The sequence below is a fragment of the Nelusetta ayraudi genome, unplaced genomic scaffold (assembly GCF_046127955.1).
Source record: "Nelusetta ayraudi isolate G7.1 ecotype Tasmania unplaced genomic scaffold, CSIRO-AGI_Nayr_v1 ptg000084l, whole genome shotgun sequence".
Taxonomy (NCBI): Eukaryota; Metazoa; Chordata; class Actinopteri; order Tetraodontiformes; family Monacanthidae; genus Nelusetta; species Nelusetta ayraudi.
The window spans coordinates 1,299,484-1,316,873 of record NW_027466134.1 but is presented as its reverse complement, the minus strand read 5'-3'; the positions used below and the strand labels follow the sequence as shown (position 1 = coordinate 1,316,873).

At 46.9% G+C, this 17,390-nt stretch overlaps 1 protein-coding gene and 1 long non-coding RNA gene across 3 annotated transcripts in view; one reads left to right on the top strand and one right to left on the bottom strand.

Annotated features, from left to right (window-relative positions):
- The first annotated feature begins 6,265 nt into the window (after positions 1-6,265).
- Positions 6,266-6,968, top strand: LOC142900679 (uncharacterized). Its single transcript, XR_012928919.1, has 2 exons — positions 6,266-6,664; positions 6,709-6,968. It is a non-coding gene; the product is annotated as an uncharacterized LOC142900679 (long non-coding RNA).
- A 1,080-nt stretch (positions 6,969-8,048) lies between these two features.
- The window catches only part of syde2 (synapse defective 1, Rho GTPase, homolog 2 (C. elegans)), a 42,259-nt gene continuing 32,917 nt past the window's right edge, over positions 8,049-17,390 (bottom strand). For both annotated transcript variants that reach the window (XM_076045091.1, XM_076045092.1), the window contains exons 6-8: positions 13,592-13,773; positions 13,204-13,435; positions 8,049-8,671 (exon numbers count right to left, since the gene is read on the bottom strand). In XM_076045091.1, coding sequence (XP_075901206.1) covers positions 8,049-8,671; positions 13,204-13,435; positions 13,592-13,773 — 1,037 coding nt within the window. The remainder of the gene's footprint in view (positions 8,672-13,203; positions 13,436-13,591; positions 13,774-17,390) is intronic.

Genomic DNA, 17,390 nt, shown 5'->3' with positions numbered 1-17,390 from the left:
TAAGAGAGAGGGAGAGACAGAACAAAACAAAACAAACTCTGTGAGCCCTGGGATCAGCTGCCATGGCCAAGAGAGGTTTCACATGTAGCATCTTTCCACAAACCCTGATGAAGAGCTTGTATCTTCAGGGGAGGTTGTACCTGTTTGGTCCATTCAGAAAAGGAACCATGAAACTGAATCATAATTAGTTGTCTTGCAGACAGGGCTGACATTTCAGCGTATTTCCACTCGCGCTGAAATATGCGGACCAGCAGCAACTTTATACATCCTCTAAAAAAATAGCAGTTTAAAGCAAAAGGTTCCACCATCGACAGATAGGGAGCGCTATGCTGACAGCAGGCCCCGGCGATAACGCTCGCAGTGTCACTGGGCCTCCTCCGCCGAGGAACAAAGTTATCACATCAGCACAATGCTACAGGAGGATGAAGCGCTACACAAAGGACGCGCCACCTGCAAGTCTATCAAAACCACCGAGGCCCAAATCTCCTGGTTGAGCCCCCCCGAACAGCTGCTGTCAAGGCCTCCTTTCAGTCTCACCTTTCACATTTTTCCCTCCTTATCAAGCGGAGCGGGACCCTCATCCTGCCCTCGACGCTGAAAGGAGATTGCTCTTGTCTGGAGGAGCGGCTGCTGGGGTTGGAGGGGCGGCGCGGGGGAGAGGTGATGAGCAGCTTACCTCCGTAGGAGGGATTAGCCTTATTAAAATGAAATAGTCTAGTCCTGAGTGACAGAGCAATGGAGGCGGGGAAGACGGAGGAGATGCAGCCCCCTCGGGATCTGAGGCCGCCGCCGCCGCCGCTCGCCTCTGTTCTCCTCGCCTCCATTCTTCACTTTCACCTCTCCCCCTCTCTTTACATCTTCCTCCCCCCCCACCGCCGCCACCGCCTCTCCCCTGCTCTCCCCGTCATCGCCGCAGACCGAGAACAGGCCGGTCCATCAACGGCGCGTCAAGAGATCCTTGCCCGGAGGCCTTCAGATGAGTTGCCAAGTACAGGGTCCGGATCATAAGGGGAACAAAAGGAGCCCTCCCCACCGCCGAAGAAAAAAAAAAAAGAAAAGCACATCATGAAAGGGCCCGGACATCAGCAAAATGTGTTTAATAGCCCTCCCTACTGACGGGTGCTGCACGTACGGAATGTAGGGTCAGTGCGTAAAGGTTCCCAGCAGCAATTACCCAGGCTTAGCTCACCCGTGGTTGAAATGGAGGGGTTGGACGTGCGTGTGATGGAGAACATTAACCAACCTGCACCTCTCAGAAGGCGTCCAATGAGAGAGACACACACACACAAGGATCGCCGAGCCCGGCCCGCACAATGATTTGCACATTGCAGTAATCCCTAAAATACACCAGTCGGACTCCAAATAGAGCACCAGCCTGCCGGTAGTGAACATTGTCATACTCTCGGTCATGCTCGCAACCATGCATGAGTCTTTTGACATTTTGATTTCAACCTCGAGAAACCTGTTTAGTTAAGCCTGTACTGCTCGAACTTGGAGAGTTTTGACCAATCAAGCCTTGTTTATTGTTGCAAGTGTGGCGAGGGTAGGGGTAAACTAAACAGAACTAATGGTAAAATAAATTAACAAAAGAAAAATAGGGACCGACAACGCCACCCTGGGAATTTCACCCAGGGATTAACTAAACTAAAAGGACACCCAGGTTCGCTACCCGGTAACAGAGGCAAGACGTGGTTCTCAGATATTTGAAAAACAACAACTTTTATTAAATACAAAACAGTGAATAAAATCTTTTCTTTTTAGTAAAAAAAAAAAACAAAAGCTGGAGCTGGTCGAATGGTCATGAACCAGTGTGAGGGGTGAACATGAAAATAACAAACCAAAAAAAACAAAGTCTAAAGTTAAATACTCATGCACAAAACAAAAAGGAAACCACTCCCAAGACACGACACACCAAACGTGGAGGGTCTCCACCACCACCACACTGGTCCTGCCACCACCAGTCTCCAACAACTAGAGAGAAAAACAACAATTAATACAATAAAAACGAACAATAGTAACTTGACAATTGCTCACACGCTCACTCTTTTACCCACACACGCACACAACCACACGCACATACTACACTGGGCGGGGCGGCGGCGGCCAAGCAGTAGCAGCGGCGGCGAGGCGGCGGCGAAGCAGCAGCGGCGGCAAGGCGAGGGCGAAGCAGCAGCAACGGCAAGGCGGCGGCGGCGAAGCAGCAGCAACGAGGCGGCGGCGGCGAAGCAGCACAAGGCTCGACGGAGCAGTAGACAAAAACAGTTGCCAAGACGGTGAACAGAGCAGCAGCAACAGCCAGTCCTCTGTAAAGGGAGTGACTGTTATGGTTTAAAACACAAACAAAACAAAGTAGCATTAAAACTAGTGCACATACCTCAGTAAGGTTCTACAGGTACACGCAGAAGGAGGCAGGAGGGAGACAATCTCCAACACTGGCGTTTACCTGCGACCACCACCAGGGTTAGCCATGAGCCGGCACCAGCCCCGACACTGAGAGGGAGAGTACTTACCGCCGGGAGCTGCAGAAGTTTACACAGCCCGGGCAGCATGCACAGGGCACAATTTCAACGTCACCACTAAAACCCCAACCGGAAATGACGTCCGATTGACAGGAGGCGCAGAACGAAGAGCTGCCAAAGATGGGCGTTTTTGTATGGTTTGGCTCGTCACTGCCACCAATGGCAGGATGAACCCAATCACCACACTGATTGGGTTCATCCTGCTACACAAGGAAACTTTATTAAATCTCAGAAAGGCCATAACAGGGGCCCTGAACACTGAAGAGCAGCAACAAAAAAAGACGTGTCTAATAAGTTTAAAATAATAAATCATTTTGCTAAAATTGGAACTCGGAGACTTGTTTTGCTGCATGCAAGGCAGGCTTACGACAAAGAATTTCCAATGACCTTCATGAAAAACGATATGTGGAAAACGTACTAATTGCTTCCAGCTGTATGTTTCATTCGTGCTGAATGGTAGTATTGACGGAAACTTGTCAAAGATCTTTTCAGAATTTCACCTATTTTTTTGATTTTTTAAAGCCATTGTTTAAATGTTTCTTTGTAGTAATTAGTTGCTAAAAGTTCTCTCGTCAAAAAAAAAATTCACAATGTTTTCCTCCTCTCATGTTTCCAATTGTCCTTTTGGTATCACTCCAAAAGTTGCTGTTCTCCACAAAGGAGAGAGTGAAACACAAAAATGTTTTTTTTTTTTTTGTGGTTGGCTGCTTGACTAGCAGCCGTGACTTGGACTCAAAGGTCAACAGGGATTAAGAAAACAGAGGGGAGATGAAGGAGGGGAGTTGGTCTCTGGTTTCACATGCAGGTGGCTGTCAAGGATGTTTACCCACCGAGTCCCGTATCGCCTCTCTCCCAAATTAGAACTGAACCAAAGTTCAGCTCAGTCAGACAGTCTGATATCAAGTAGCGACCGTGACTGTCCAAACAGTCGCCATCGTATTATGTCTGCCCCGGCCGTCATATTGGTTTTCACTCTTAGCTTTTACTGGCGCTGAGCTGACTCCTCCTCCACAAGTCAAGTGGGGACTTCTTCGATGGCGCTGGGCACGTTCCAAAGATTTGTCTAGTTGTAACCGGGAATACAGATGTACAGATGCACTGATAGCGATACCAGTATCCGGTATCGGTACCGATACCCGGGCTGATTACTTTACTGGTACTCGTAAAATACCACGACACCGATACCAGTTGTATTTGTATGTGTATGACAATTTTGTTAAATTTGTGTTTGTACTGCAGTGAAACAGTCGCCCCATGTTCCAGAAAGATATACTGAGGAATATTGTTCAAATAACTGAATGTCTGTGGAAAAATAAAGAATCAAAGTAATTCTTTAATGTAATGTGACGTAATGGCCTTAGTTAGTACTCACTAGCAGTATCGGTGAGTACTAAAATGCACGTACATGTACTCTCCTCACTCTGTAATAAAGTGGTATTGGTGCATCCCTACCTGCAAGTGTTACACATTTCAAAACGTCAGTCCCAAAAAAGAACCAGAGACCGAATCTGAACAAGAGGAAAATATAAATCTTCGGGAAATATTTCACTGTACTGCGGCAAAATGAGTCGGGCGATAGCAGGAGTTAGTTGGCTGTGCGTGCCAGCGTGTATTATTTTCCCTCCACACTTCAGTATAGGGACTTAAATGCGCCGCACCCCTGAAGCTGTCTTATAATTGTCCCAGCAAGCCATTAAAACATTACTCCACTATACAGAGCTGACATCAAATGAAGCTGAAATTCATTTAGTGTGGAAAGGCTGCAGGCTTTTCTTGGCTTCTCACGTCAGCTGCCAGGGGTGCGTGCCGCTTGCACCGGAGGTACGTGGGATCGTTTTCGCCGGCGCCGGCTCCGACTTCAGACTCCTCTTTTGTGAACGACGTACTTCACTGGTGTCTTCCCGCTGTGCACTCTGTGCCACTGTGTTCGCATCTGCTGCTGCTGCTGCTGCTGCTGCTGCTGCTGCTGCTGTTTTTCTGCAGCAAATACTGAAGATGCAGCTGCGTTCTGGGAATGTCCCTGAAGCTGAAAGTCGTCTCAGGGAGATTCCCACAACCCGGCGAGGGCAATTCCCTGACTTCTCTCTGTTCCAGCAGCATAGTGATAAAACTGCAGAAGAAAATTTGCCCAGTTGCCTTAAGCCAATATATTTATGTTCTGCACAAGTGTGATATAAGGCCTAAAGCTAAAACTTTATTAACTGCACACGCCCATATTTTCATACTTTTTTTTGTCTTTGTTTAGTCATGTGTTGAATGGAATCAGTGACTTGCTTGTACTTTAGGCTGGATATTCTAAAAGGAAAAGAACAACCCAAACCGAAACTGAAGTTCCACAACGCAACTTCATGCATAAATACCTTCAGTAGGAAGCTGAGCGATCCACTTTTGACTGTAAAATAATATACTTTATTATGACCATATATTTCTCAGGATCAATACAAAGCACTTTTCTGTCGCGTCACGTCTTTTCCATGTGACTTTTTCTCTCCAAAGAACAAAAGAGACGGAAAGATATTTCTTATTGATGTAAAATTTGATGACAATCCCCAAACAACAACAACCAGAAAAAAAAAAAAAAAAAAAATCTGTCTTACAGATGTTCAGGGCAGACGGGGGAGAAATGACCTTATAACTTAGAAGGGGGGAACAAAGAGAAAGTTCCTCGTAGAAAAAAAAAAACTCACTTGGATTTCTGAGAAGCATTCTTCACGTCATTATTAAAAACTCTACATGACGCTCCATGTTTGATGAGGCCCGGGTGTATTTGGGTGCAGGCCAGGTAGACAAGATGGCTGAGAGAAAGCCCACTGACTGGAATCCAATTCCACCAGACCCACCCAGGCTTGACAACAGCAGCGCGAGCGTCACCGTAGAGCAGCACGGCGACAAACATTTCACGTTCCAGGGAGGAAGGACGCATGCATCATTTCACTCACAAGCCGCATCTAAAATGTCTTGATAGGGTTTTTTTACGCAATGTGTGCATTTACTTTTTTTTATCACTTCCCTAAAATCGTCAAAATCCCCTAAAACACTAATTTGATAATATGTGTTCAGATGGTTTGTTTTTCTTCTAGTATTGTACCGAGAAGCTATTTTAAGAGCAACAAAAACATCAAAGTCTGAGGTGTTTCTTTCCGACGCGACACTAATGCAGTCACTGGAGGTACGAGGGTGACAAACAGATGGACAAACGACATAGCAAAATAAGTATTTTTCCAAACATAAATATCGAATACAAGGGCAGAAGCAAGAGAGCCTTGTTTATGTCAGTAAAGCTTTCGACCATGCAACGTTCAGTATCGTTAGAAAAAACAAAAATACAACAAATCTCAAAATCTTCAACGCAGCTCAGTCCACCAAAGACACGAAACAATGTCCAACATATACACAATACATTGAAAAATAACAATATCACCTTTTTTTTTCTTCTGCATGAGCACATTATTGTGACGTATATTTTACAGCTAAAGGTTGTCTCATTAGTCCAGCACATTAAGATGTGTACAGGTAGCTTTTAAAAGGAGGAAAACATAAAAAAAAAAAAATAAAGCGAATATCGCTACAAGTAAACACTACGAGGTCATCGGAAATAATTAAATACGCCATTGAGATAGAAGCTGTCAAAATAATATACTCCAAATACATTTATATAATTATGTACATATACATATAGGTTAAATACTGATGGTTATGAATCCCTGGATTGCTAAAGATGTGTGGATTTAGGCAGCGAGCTAAAGTTGTACATTGAGGCTGACGGGCTTCAGTTGCCGCTGTGTGGATTGTGCTTTGTAATTCAGCTGTTCAATGTTTGTTTAGCAACAAGTTTATAACCACAAAGGTGACAGGTTAACGGAATTATTCAATAGCTCGATTCCATTTGCGAGAGAGGACATGGCTGTCGACCTATTCATGCAGCAGCTAGTAGCGTAGCATTATGACTTTCCATGTGTCTCAATTCATTTACTTATCTCCGTGAAACACAATGTGTCACGCACTGCAGACAACAAGCGCGAGTGCGGTTCACTATTTGGCAAAATGTTTTGCGTCTTGTCATAAACGCTAAAACTGGTGGACTTGAATTCATGGCAGTGAATTCAAGCTAACCATCAGCTGCTTAGCTAGCTTCAGCATTTGAAGTTGTAAATTAGTCCATACTGCTAATTCAGGCCAAAAATCCAAGTTTTTTTTTCCTTATCCAACATTGACTATTTGGACTGTCTCCTTATTTTTTTTCAAAGTGTATTTGTTAGCCTCATCAATTGAAAATGAAAATGAAATGAAGTGCCCAAATGTCAAAGTATGTCAAAGAATTCCATTTCCAGTCATTTTGCTACGCTAAACTGACTGCGTTTTAACTTTGTCAATGCGAAGTGTGCAGACATCGAAGGTATGTGAATACTTGCCAACGGCTGTCACAATATATATATATATATATATATATATACCACACAATGCAAAAAAGTCAATACATTTCAAGCATATTATTTTGTTTATAAATATTTGAAGAGGTTTCTGTGGCAGCTGCTTTCCCACTCAGTCAAGTCCAGTCAGTTTATAGTATGGTGACGGTCCATCACACCGCTGCCTGCCTCATAAGTGCATTACTGTTACAACAATTAGTGTTTCATACCTCAATAGAAAAAAAAAAAGCTTTCTGCTGCCTTATAAAGGAAACACACCCTTAAACAAAAAGTTGACGTGTCCCTCTTATGGCCTTAAAACTCGGAGTCTTAGTCTGTCACAACCATGCGTCCTTATTTTCATTCAACTGATTTTTGTTTTGTATCCACTTTTATTTTGTTGGGAGCGCCCGAATACAAGTTTCTCATTTTAAAGTTCTGCTTGGCAGGCCTGCTGGGTTTTGGCGCCGTGATGAAAAACACATTTGCGAGACTCTTGTATGATTCGTATCAAATTCTCTGGAAATAAAATTCCTCCTCACTGGAAAAAAACATTGAGCCTTTCTGGCATCGCGCCAAATCGCTCGTCGGGCTCAAACAAAAAAAAAGAAAAAGAAACGGTCAAGAACATAAGAGGGGGGGGCGTTGTCCTTTTTGTTCCAGGGTGGAGTTCTGTCCTTGACGTACCACCTTCACACAATTAAGGCACCTTTGAAACCCCTAAAGGGTCGATGGGTTCTTCTAATAAGAAGAGAAGCGACACAGAACTGGACTGAGACCAAAATCGAAACGAAAAAAGGAGCACGCAAAAGGTAACAACGCGGGTTTATCCAAGTTACAACATCGACGGGGGAGTAAGGGGGGAGGGCGGGGGGGGGGATTGCGGAATGTCTCTCGGTCAGGTGTGAACGCTGCGAGTGCAGGTTGTCCAGGTTGGGTTTTTTTTTTAATTATTCATTTTTAACAGCAGCACCACAAACGCCGTGGCTCAATCCTGAAGCACCTCTTGTCGTTGAAGGAACAACCTTCCCCAAACCTCGCCAGTCTGTGCGTGTGTGTGTGTGTGTGTGTGTGTGTGTGCGTGTGTGTGTGTGTGTGCGTGTGTGTGTGTGTGGAGGTGTCAGTAGCCCACGTTGAGCTTGTTCTTGTTCAGCTCCCTCTCCAGGTTCCCTATGAGGGCGTCGATGCTCTCCTGCAGGTCCCTCAGGTTGACCCTGCTGCTCAGCACGGGGCTGATGTCCTGGATCTTCACGTACGCCTGGTAGCTCCGCTCCTTGGGCAGCCGAGGGGGCAGAATGTGTTCGCACGCCCTCTCCTTCTCCTCCCTGTCCCCCTCACATTCCTCCTCCTCCTCCTCCTCCTCCTCTACTTCCTCCACCCCCTCCTCCTCCTCTGTCACCACATCCTCCTCCTCCTCCTCCTCCTCCTCCTCCCCCTCCTGCTCCTTCTCCTCCTCCTCCGCCTCCTCTGAGGGCACGTCGTCGTAGTCGGCCTCCTCTTTGCTGGGGAGCGGCGGGGCCTCCGGGGGGAAGTAGCTGTCGCCGCACTGGCTCCAGTCGCCGGCGTAGCGGTTGCTGGGGCTGTCAAGGCGGCCCGGCCGAGGCCGCAGGACGCCCGCCGCCTCCTCGTCCGTCAGGTTCAGCACCTGGGGGCGCTCTTTCCTGCGCCGCAGGGGCGGGGCCGATGGCGCCTCGGTGGAGGGCGGGGCCGGAGAGGCCGACTGGCTGCCGTTGGGGTCCACGACTGCAGGGGCACAGAGAGAGAGGAAAGGTCACCGGGGGTCATCAGAAAATTGGAGTGAAGGCAAGAAGAGGAGACAAAAATGCAAATAACGAAGAGCAAATACAAGTAAGAAAAAAAAATGTTCTAAAAATTTTGAAGCTGTTTGGAAGCCGTGGGTACATTTGTCATTTAAAAGAGTATCCGTGTTCTTTGTGACATCACAAAGGGGTGCTATTCCAGAACTTTGTGTTTTCAATGAGCTGAGCCTTTAATTTCTCACCGACCGACCGACCGGAAAATGCATGCTTTTCATATTCCGTCATAAAGTCACACAGCCAAGTTTAAATTGACACAAGCGGTTACAACCAGATGAGTCGGTGACACTACGCTACATTTCATTGCAACATACAGACTTTGCCTCGAAATCACAAACATGCGAGCGCTGCGCTCAGACTCAAACAACATGCTCAAAGTCACACCACTGCACTCTGATGCCACTGCAGCCCGGCTGCTCTCCGAGGGCTCCACTGAGCTCCCGTTTCCAGAGTGACTAGACTCCCCCCTCTCAACCCCCACCCACTGCTCGGTAGAAGTTAAAAGGGGACCATTCGGCTGCTCTGTCCAGGAAAGGAAACGGTGACGAGCACAACCGGCAACAGTGCAGTTACCTGTCTGACTTTCTTTATGGGCACATAAAACTGCGGACAGTGCGAGCGCTCTCACTCGCTGGATTAGGAGGGAATGAAAAACACAGGGGGAAAAAAAAGACATTTAGAGTTTGTTTGTGCTGGGACACGAGTACAGTACAAGTAGTTAGTTAAAAAAAAAAAAAAAAGAGTTTTCAGAGTTTTATTCTATCATCATGGTCATGAAAGTAAACTTGTTAAATTTTTGTCCATCCTTCCATTTTCCTATCGCCACTTCTTCTCCAGTCAATGTCGCAGGGTCCTAAAGTCCAGTGGGTTTTCAAGTCAGGACCCACATTTTTTTTCCTGATCACAAAGTCTTCACCCAAATTTATTCCACAAAACAAAAATCGCTAGCCCACTTTCTATCATGTCTAGTAAATAAATGATCAAAATAATTGAACTGAATTGCGTGTCCTCAAAAAACTCCAACATTTTTTTCTATGAACATGTATATTTTAAAATATCTCTTGAAAGAAAAAAGGGAAACCGCGACCCAATCGAAACAGCTCCACCGGTTGAGAGACGCTGCTGAAGTCCACGCCAGCTGTTCTACACAGTCGCCTGTTATTATCACAGAGCTTAGAGACAAGCGACGGTTACCACTCACATCCACACCACCTTCTCATCCAGCTCCACGTCCACATCCTCGGACTGTGAGAGGAAGGCGGAGAGAAACCCACGCAGACACAGGCCCAGCGTGCAGACACCACACAGAAAGCCCCGGGGGAATCGAACCCGCAAACCCTCCTGGCGCGAGGTGAGGTTGCCCGCGCTGAAATGTTACCCTGCGCGTTTCGCTTCCGTCTCACTCATCAGAAGCGGCTGCGTACTTGTCAGCGTCTCCCGAGGCCAAATGAAGCAATCATCACGGAGGAAAAACAAACAGGCATTATCCTGGGCTCTCCAGAGAAGACGTGCCATTTCATCTCAGACATGACTCATGCGTGACGCGATTAAAACAATTGGCTCGCAAAGGCGGGAGAGAATGAGTGCAGGAAAACGAAAATTAGCGGGTTTTTTTTTTTTTTTTTTGCGTATATTCGCAATTTTGGGGGAAGATGTTGGTTTTGCAGTTTTTGCCCTGCAAGTCCTGACTGAGGGAGAAATCCTCTCTCCTGACCATCTGCAACACCTCCTGCAGACACCACCTGTGCCGCTCACTGCAGCCCCTGGATGGGTTATAAGAACCACTCAAGGTACTGCAGTCACGAGCACCAGAAAACATTTTTCCAATAGACCACAATAGAAAAAGAAACGCCTGCAAAACAGCTGACAGGACGACTGCGACGTCTGCGAGAAACGCAGTTCATAATAAATCTTTCTATTATGGAGATTGAAGTCAAAAACTTTTGTTTCAAAAAAAAAAAAAAATTCCAGAAAAATCACCAGAGAAGAGTTTATTCCCAACGTGACGTCATGTATGTGGCGCTGTGTATCGGCTTGTTCTGATTGGCTGATGCCTCCTGATCTCCGTCCCGAACCCGCCAACCCCCCATCACTGATCCTGTAATGGCTGCTAGCTGCTGGGCTGCTGTCTGAGGGGCCCGTGGGCTGAGGTTAAGCCTGGAATGTTCTTTAATTACAGTCCAGGAATCCTCCGGGCCAAGTGACACTGCAAGGTGTAAACACAGACTTGAACCTGGAATCCCCAAAAGCTTTTTGTCGAGGCTTATGGCAAGTCGTCAGCGCCCTTAGCTGGGTGACGTCGGCTGCAGGCGGTACCCCCCCACCCCACCCCCACGCTGTCATAGCACTTGACCTCCGCGACCTCCCCGCATTGTCTCAACTCCTCCAAAAATACCCTCTCCCGTTGGATTTGCCCCGTGTTGTGAAAACTCCACTTCACTTGTAAGAGCTGCAATTATGGGATTTTTTTTTTTTGGAGCGCGCCGGCGACTCCCCCCCCCCCCGCTCGGGTTCCCGTTTCCTGCTCGGCCGGCGCTCAGGACGGGCGCAGGGGCCGCTTGGCTCCGCAGACGGTTTACACAATCTGGGTTCGCCGTGGGAGTCGGAGGAGGAAGTGGTTAAATTTCGGAGTGATCGCCGACCGGAGCGGTGGACGGTGTTATTTTAATTCGCGGGTCAAACGGCTGATCTGGCTTTACGCTGCGTGTTCCAGGAAGTGCCCGGAGAAGTTTGTCCGGTTACGTGTTTTCCTTTTTCAGCAATAACTATTTTCCAAGCGACTTTCTTTCACTCCCAAAAACTGTAAACCCGCTGAGCTGCGGCCTGATGACTGTGCATGTTTCCCAACTTCAAAACAGGCCGTCCAAAAGGCATTTCAGAGAGGCAAGCTGCCAACGGCCACACTCATTTTTCGCCCAAAACAATAACACTGGATTTTTCCACACAGTTTTATCCACTTGACCCGTGTTTGACCCTCAACATGCTTTTGTAATGATTTAATTGGAGCTCCCTTATTGTGCAGAAATCAGATCAGAGCACATTTTCCGTCCCAGACAGTAACGCAGCTATGCTATGCTATTTATAAGTTCCTAATAATTTTCTTTTTATTATTAATGATATTGTCCCACAAAATACACAATTTTAGTTTCCAAAAGTATATGTAAAATCTTTGTTAAAGAAAACAAAGCATCCCGCCTTCTGAGAAAGTCTGGCTGAAGGCACTGAAATAATCCAACCGTCAATATAATGTAAATATCTTGTTTCACATCTTGCTCTTTGTGACATCACAAAGGGCTGATTTCCAGAAGTACGTATTTCAGCGCACTCTTGTGTCCGTAGAATGAAGCCAGCAAAGGGAGGACTTTTTCCTCATTATTGTATCGTTAAAAAAATGGCGTAAAAAGAGAATTTTTCACAACTCTGACTTTGAACTTGCAACTTGCACTTTCATTGCGCTAGAGCGGGTTAGTACATCAGCCATACACTGAGTAGAAGCGATTCAAAGACTTTTTTTTTTTTTTTTAAGTGAAGGGTTTGAAGATTTAAAATGAGTTTGAGCGACTGTTCAAAGTCCCCCCCCCCCCTACCCCCCGAACCTGCTGCTCTCTTTCATGACTCGATCCTGAGTAATCCAGGGGTCTCCTCACATCTCGCACTGATCAGGCAGACGCAGCTGCGCAGACAGATGCCCCGCCCCAAAGCCAAAGGAGAGGGGAGGGGGATCAGCGTCTGGCCTCGGCCCGGCGGGGAGCACGAACCAATCAGAGCGGCGCTCGCTAACCGAAGGCTTCAAAGCAACGCAGTCCAAAAACAGCACGGCCTCGACCGCAGCCCTGGCGCTGACCTGCTGCAGGCGGAGTCGCTCGTGGTGTTTGGGCTGCAAACTAACGGGAGTTCAGAGCAGCGAGAGGAGCCAGAGAGACAGTCGCTGCGTTTCCAAGGCCTTACAATCGCACAAAACCTAAATATCGCTATGAAAAACTGGTCATGAAAGCAGCTGAACTTACAAAAACCTTCTGGGCAATAACATATTTTTCAAATTCGATACGATAATTGATATTTTTTTTGGGTTGATATTGTGATATCAATATCAATATCAATGCGCTTTTTGGTTTGTAATTTTTTTTCAATAAATAAAAAGTTAAAAATCACAAGACGTGATGTGGCATAAATCACACCTGTGCACTTCTGTTCTGATCAACTGGTGAAAGTACACAGCACTTGCACAGCAGTCGAAAGTAAGTCGCCGCAGCTGTGGTCAATAATCAATATGTATATATATCAATATTCATTGAAAATTATCGATATAAATTTTACTCTGATTAGCGATCTATATATCCATAAAAATATCGATATGCACATCACTACCGGGCGGGACCTACAGGGTCACGTGACCAGTTCACTTCAAGTAGCTGCTCCAAAACGCAAAGAGAGGAGAGAGAGTGAGAAAACACTTACTGGGCCACAGCTGCAGCAGGTAGTGCAGCACCTCGATGTGCTTCTTGAAGTGCAGCGCGCTGGCCAGCTCCTCCGAGTCGATGAAGACCCTGTTGCTGTGGCACGAGGCGTCCTGCCGCTGGCTCAGCAGCACGGGGCCAAAACACACGGCCAGGTTCTGGCACGTCATCTTGTTCACTTCCTGGTGGGACGCCACCAGCTTGAGGTGGTCCAGGAGCCTCCGCAGCGTCGTCTGAGAGGACCAAAGGAAAAGAGAGGCTCGTGATTATCGAGTGGCGGTGCCGCCGGAAGGCGATCTGCTCCCTTGGTGGAGCGTTGAAGAACCGATTAGGTCTTCAGAGCTCAGGGCATCACAGTGATGGCCAACATGTCCGCCCCCCGTCCTCACCTTCTCCACCTCCGGCAGGCTGTCCAGCAGGCTGACCGTGTGCTCCGAGTCGGCCTGCTCGTTCTCGCAGCCCGAGGCTCCCATCCGCAGCGGCCTGGTGGCCATGGACTCCAGCACGGCCTCGTACAGGTGCTTGGTGATGAGCGGGTAGGGCAGCTCTCGCAGGTAGTCCTTCAGCACCCCTGGTGAGCAAACAAGGAATTGCATAAAAAAAAATGAATAAACCGAAAGCGTGAATAAATGTTTAGCAGTGTTAGTTTTGTTTCCATCATTGGAATCGGTTGATACCGCTTTGAAATCTAAAAATCACGTTACACAAATTGAATTTTGTTTTGATGCCACAATTTGCCCAATTATTGACACACTTACAAACTGTATCAAAAAAAAAAAAAAAAAAAAAAAAATCAATTTTGAATCGAATCGTGACCCCGAAGGATCAAATCCAAACGTGAGACACCCAAAGATTCGCGTAAACAGCCGGGTGGAGTTTTGACACACTCGAGTCGACGGCTCTGCTTCACCTCAGCGCCCACAGGCTGAGCCGTTGACAAATCACCGGCAGGCGCCGCGTCTCCGTGCGGCCGTGTCAGACTTAATGAGGGCTTGTGCAGCAACTTATCGCGGTGCACATTTAAATTTTCCGAGATCCATCGCTTCCACGGTGCGACCCCCGCGGTTCCCGCGAGGCATTCTCAATTATGTGTGAGGGAGGGAGGGAAGTGCTGTTCACACCTGTGGCTTCAGCATCGCCCACTTCAGACGAAGAGTTCCGGGAAAAAACAAAAAAACAAAACGCAAAAACCTGCCTGTCTGCTCTCAGCCCTTCAAATACTGCTGAAGTGCACTTTCATCAAAGGTGAGAGAGGGGGTGGGGGGTGGGGGGGGGTGTAGTTCTGGTCTGAGAAATGCAGTTGGCGCTGTGACAGCTCTTTGCGGTGAACCTGGTTTTGCCTCGGCGTGATGCTGCTTTCCAGAGGCAGCCTGAAGGCTGTGCACTCAGCGGGAGCTGCTCGGGCTCCAGACAGACAGGCAGGCAGGCAGACAGACAGACAGGCAGGCAGGCAGACAGACAGACAGGCAGACAGACAGACAGACAGATGCACTTCATCATCGGCTGCGAGAAGCTTTTAGCGTGCAATAATAAGAACTTGGCGATGGAATGTTCATGTTAACAGAATCATTTGAGACGATTCCATTAAAGTTCCTAAGCTCACTTGATGTGGGTTTGGTCTTTTTCCAGTCCTAATCGGAAACATATTTCCAGAATTGTTGATTAATTATTCATAGATTGATTTGAGTGTTTTTGTAACTACTGATTTTTGTACTGTTTTTAAGTGATGTCTGTCTGTCTGTCTTGTCTGTCTGTCTGTCTGTCTGTCTGTCCGTCCACAGCAAAAACATTCAGCTTGCGTCTGATCCACTGCCGTTCTTGACAGCATATCAAATCAAATTGTCCGATGTGAATGAATCACCTGTGCTGTTTATCCAACCCGGCTAGCGTCACCCTCCCGCTGACACTGACAGACAGTCGACTCACTATTCCCATTTGTTCTGCTCGACGGCCCCAACAGTCCAACTGCGGTGACACTCGCGCGGTTTTGCCACTTCCTACTTCACTGCCCGTCTGGGCGGTTAAAACAGAAACTTGTGCCTCGACTGCTTCCCTGAGAAGCAGCAGCCACCGGACGGAGGCAAGTGCCGAGGAAATGCAAGCGGTCTTGGACTTTGGGTGATAAAACATTTCACGGCTGTGCAAATGACATTTCAAAGGAAAATGAAAATACATCACTGTAATGTTTCAGATCCATCAGAGGTCCGTTTGGCTGAATGTGAGCTCGAAAGAAATTCCAAAACTGCACTCCTGATGTCCACCATCACCCATCACGTCTGCACACTAAAAATAGCTCCCTAGCGTTTAATGTATGTCACAACATGCAATTTTTTTCGCCTCTGAGTGAAGGGGCGGAACTGAGGAGTTATTTCTGGCATGTGGGCTGATTCTATATATTTTTTCCACTAACAGACACCTTTCAAAAAGCTGGCGTTCTTTCCTTTTTTGGCACATGCGCTTGTCTGCACCCGACGTTTTGTCTTTCATGCGTAGTGAGAGGAAGGCCGAACGAGCCAAAGTGGGACGAACACAAGTTTGTCTGCACAGCAAGGAATCAAATCATCGGGAAATTGGAGACGCGGTTTAATTTGCACTTGTCTTGATCAAAACAGAACAATTTTGACTTGGCGGCATCCTGCCGTTCAAAAAGTCGTCTCTCCTATGCTTAACCAGCGATCTCGTGCAAGAAGCCAGAATACGAAATTTCACCATCGTTGCAGCTTCAGAGTGCTTATTCGCTTCCCCCCCCCCCCCGACTCTTCCTGGAAGGGCTCGGCCTCCGTGCCGGAGATCACGACGCCTGCACTAACACGTTGCAAATGTCATGCGTGTCTGCTGCCATTCCAGCCGCATTTCCCAAGTCTGGATTGAAAACTAAGCCTGTTTGCCTTGTGTGCTTCCTTTCAGTTTGGACTCGGCACGAGCAGTTACGATGCTTTTCCTTGCAGATTTGGAAAGGGAATCTTGTGTTTACATTTGTAATTACAAGATTCTGTTTCGGTCGTTTGCTTGTTCGTAGTTGAACCAGTGTCGCGAAGCGGCGAAGGATGGGAATCGGTTTCTTGAACCAATAATATCGGATTTGGCTGCAATTTGTGGCGTTACACTCCCTCTAATCGGTTGCCTTTGTTCATCACAACGCATGGTAATATGATGGCAGACTGCATCCACGGTGCTTCTTTATCTGTTGTTGTTGTTTTGAGAGCAATTTCTTCTTCCTCCTTTCTGAATCTATGCAGTTCATCTGGATCGACGACTGTAACAGGGAACAGCGGAGCATCTCCAAGCAGTGAAGTCCAGGTCCAGGTCCAGTTGAGGTAAATACATGCAGAGAAGCCAATTCCTTCCAGTTGTTCTCTTAAGGGGGCGACACGTTGAAATGAGTCGCACGTTTAGTGCAGCGTTGGTTTTTTTTACCATTGACTGGAAGCATTCGGTTTAAAAAAGGAGGCCAACGAGGAAGTGCCAAAAACCTGCATTCTATTGTTGGGCCAGCAGGGGCAGAAATGTTTGCAAAAATGCTAAAAAATGACTGAATGTCAATCCAGAAAAGAGCACTGATTTCATACCTTCACAGACTCCTTCAAGTGTTTTTGTGTGTGTTAACGCAAATTGAAGAAACCTGGCTTACGAATTTGAACATGTTCAAAGCCAACATATTTAGTGCTAATGAATAAAAAATAAATAAATAAATAAAAACACTTAACCTTCGGCATATTGCATTCTTGTCAATGGTTTGCCATTGGATGAAGACAGATTACGTGGATTGGTCCGCCAGTGGTGGACCAGTGCCAGAAAACTCATAAGATGTCTAAAAGTAAACTGGCTTCTCAACATTGACCTTAACCCCCTTTCTAAGAATTCCCAAAGTCGCGACACAATCCCTCCTTGAGTGAGAGACTCTGCTGAGGCTGCTGTGAATTAAAGCGACTTAATTCCATCTCTGGATTATCTCCCGTGTATCTGCGCAGGTTTCTTTCTTTGTCCTTCTATTTACGGCCAGACTGCGACACTGTTCACCGTAAATCCACTTATATCCCTCCTGGCGCAGAGAGGAGAACATGAAGCACAACTTAACATGCTCACTTTCTGATCCGGCAAATTCCTGCTCTGCTCTTTTAAAGGGAGCTTGAGGCTCAGTGCTTCTCAGACTGCTCCTTGCTGGCACGGCATGCCCGTCACTCATTC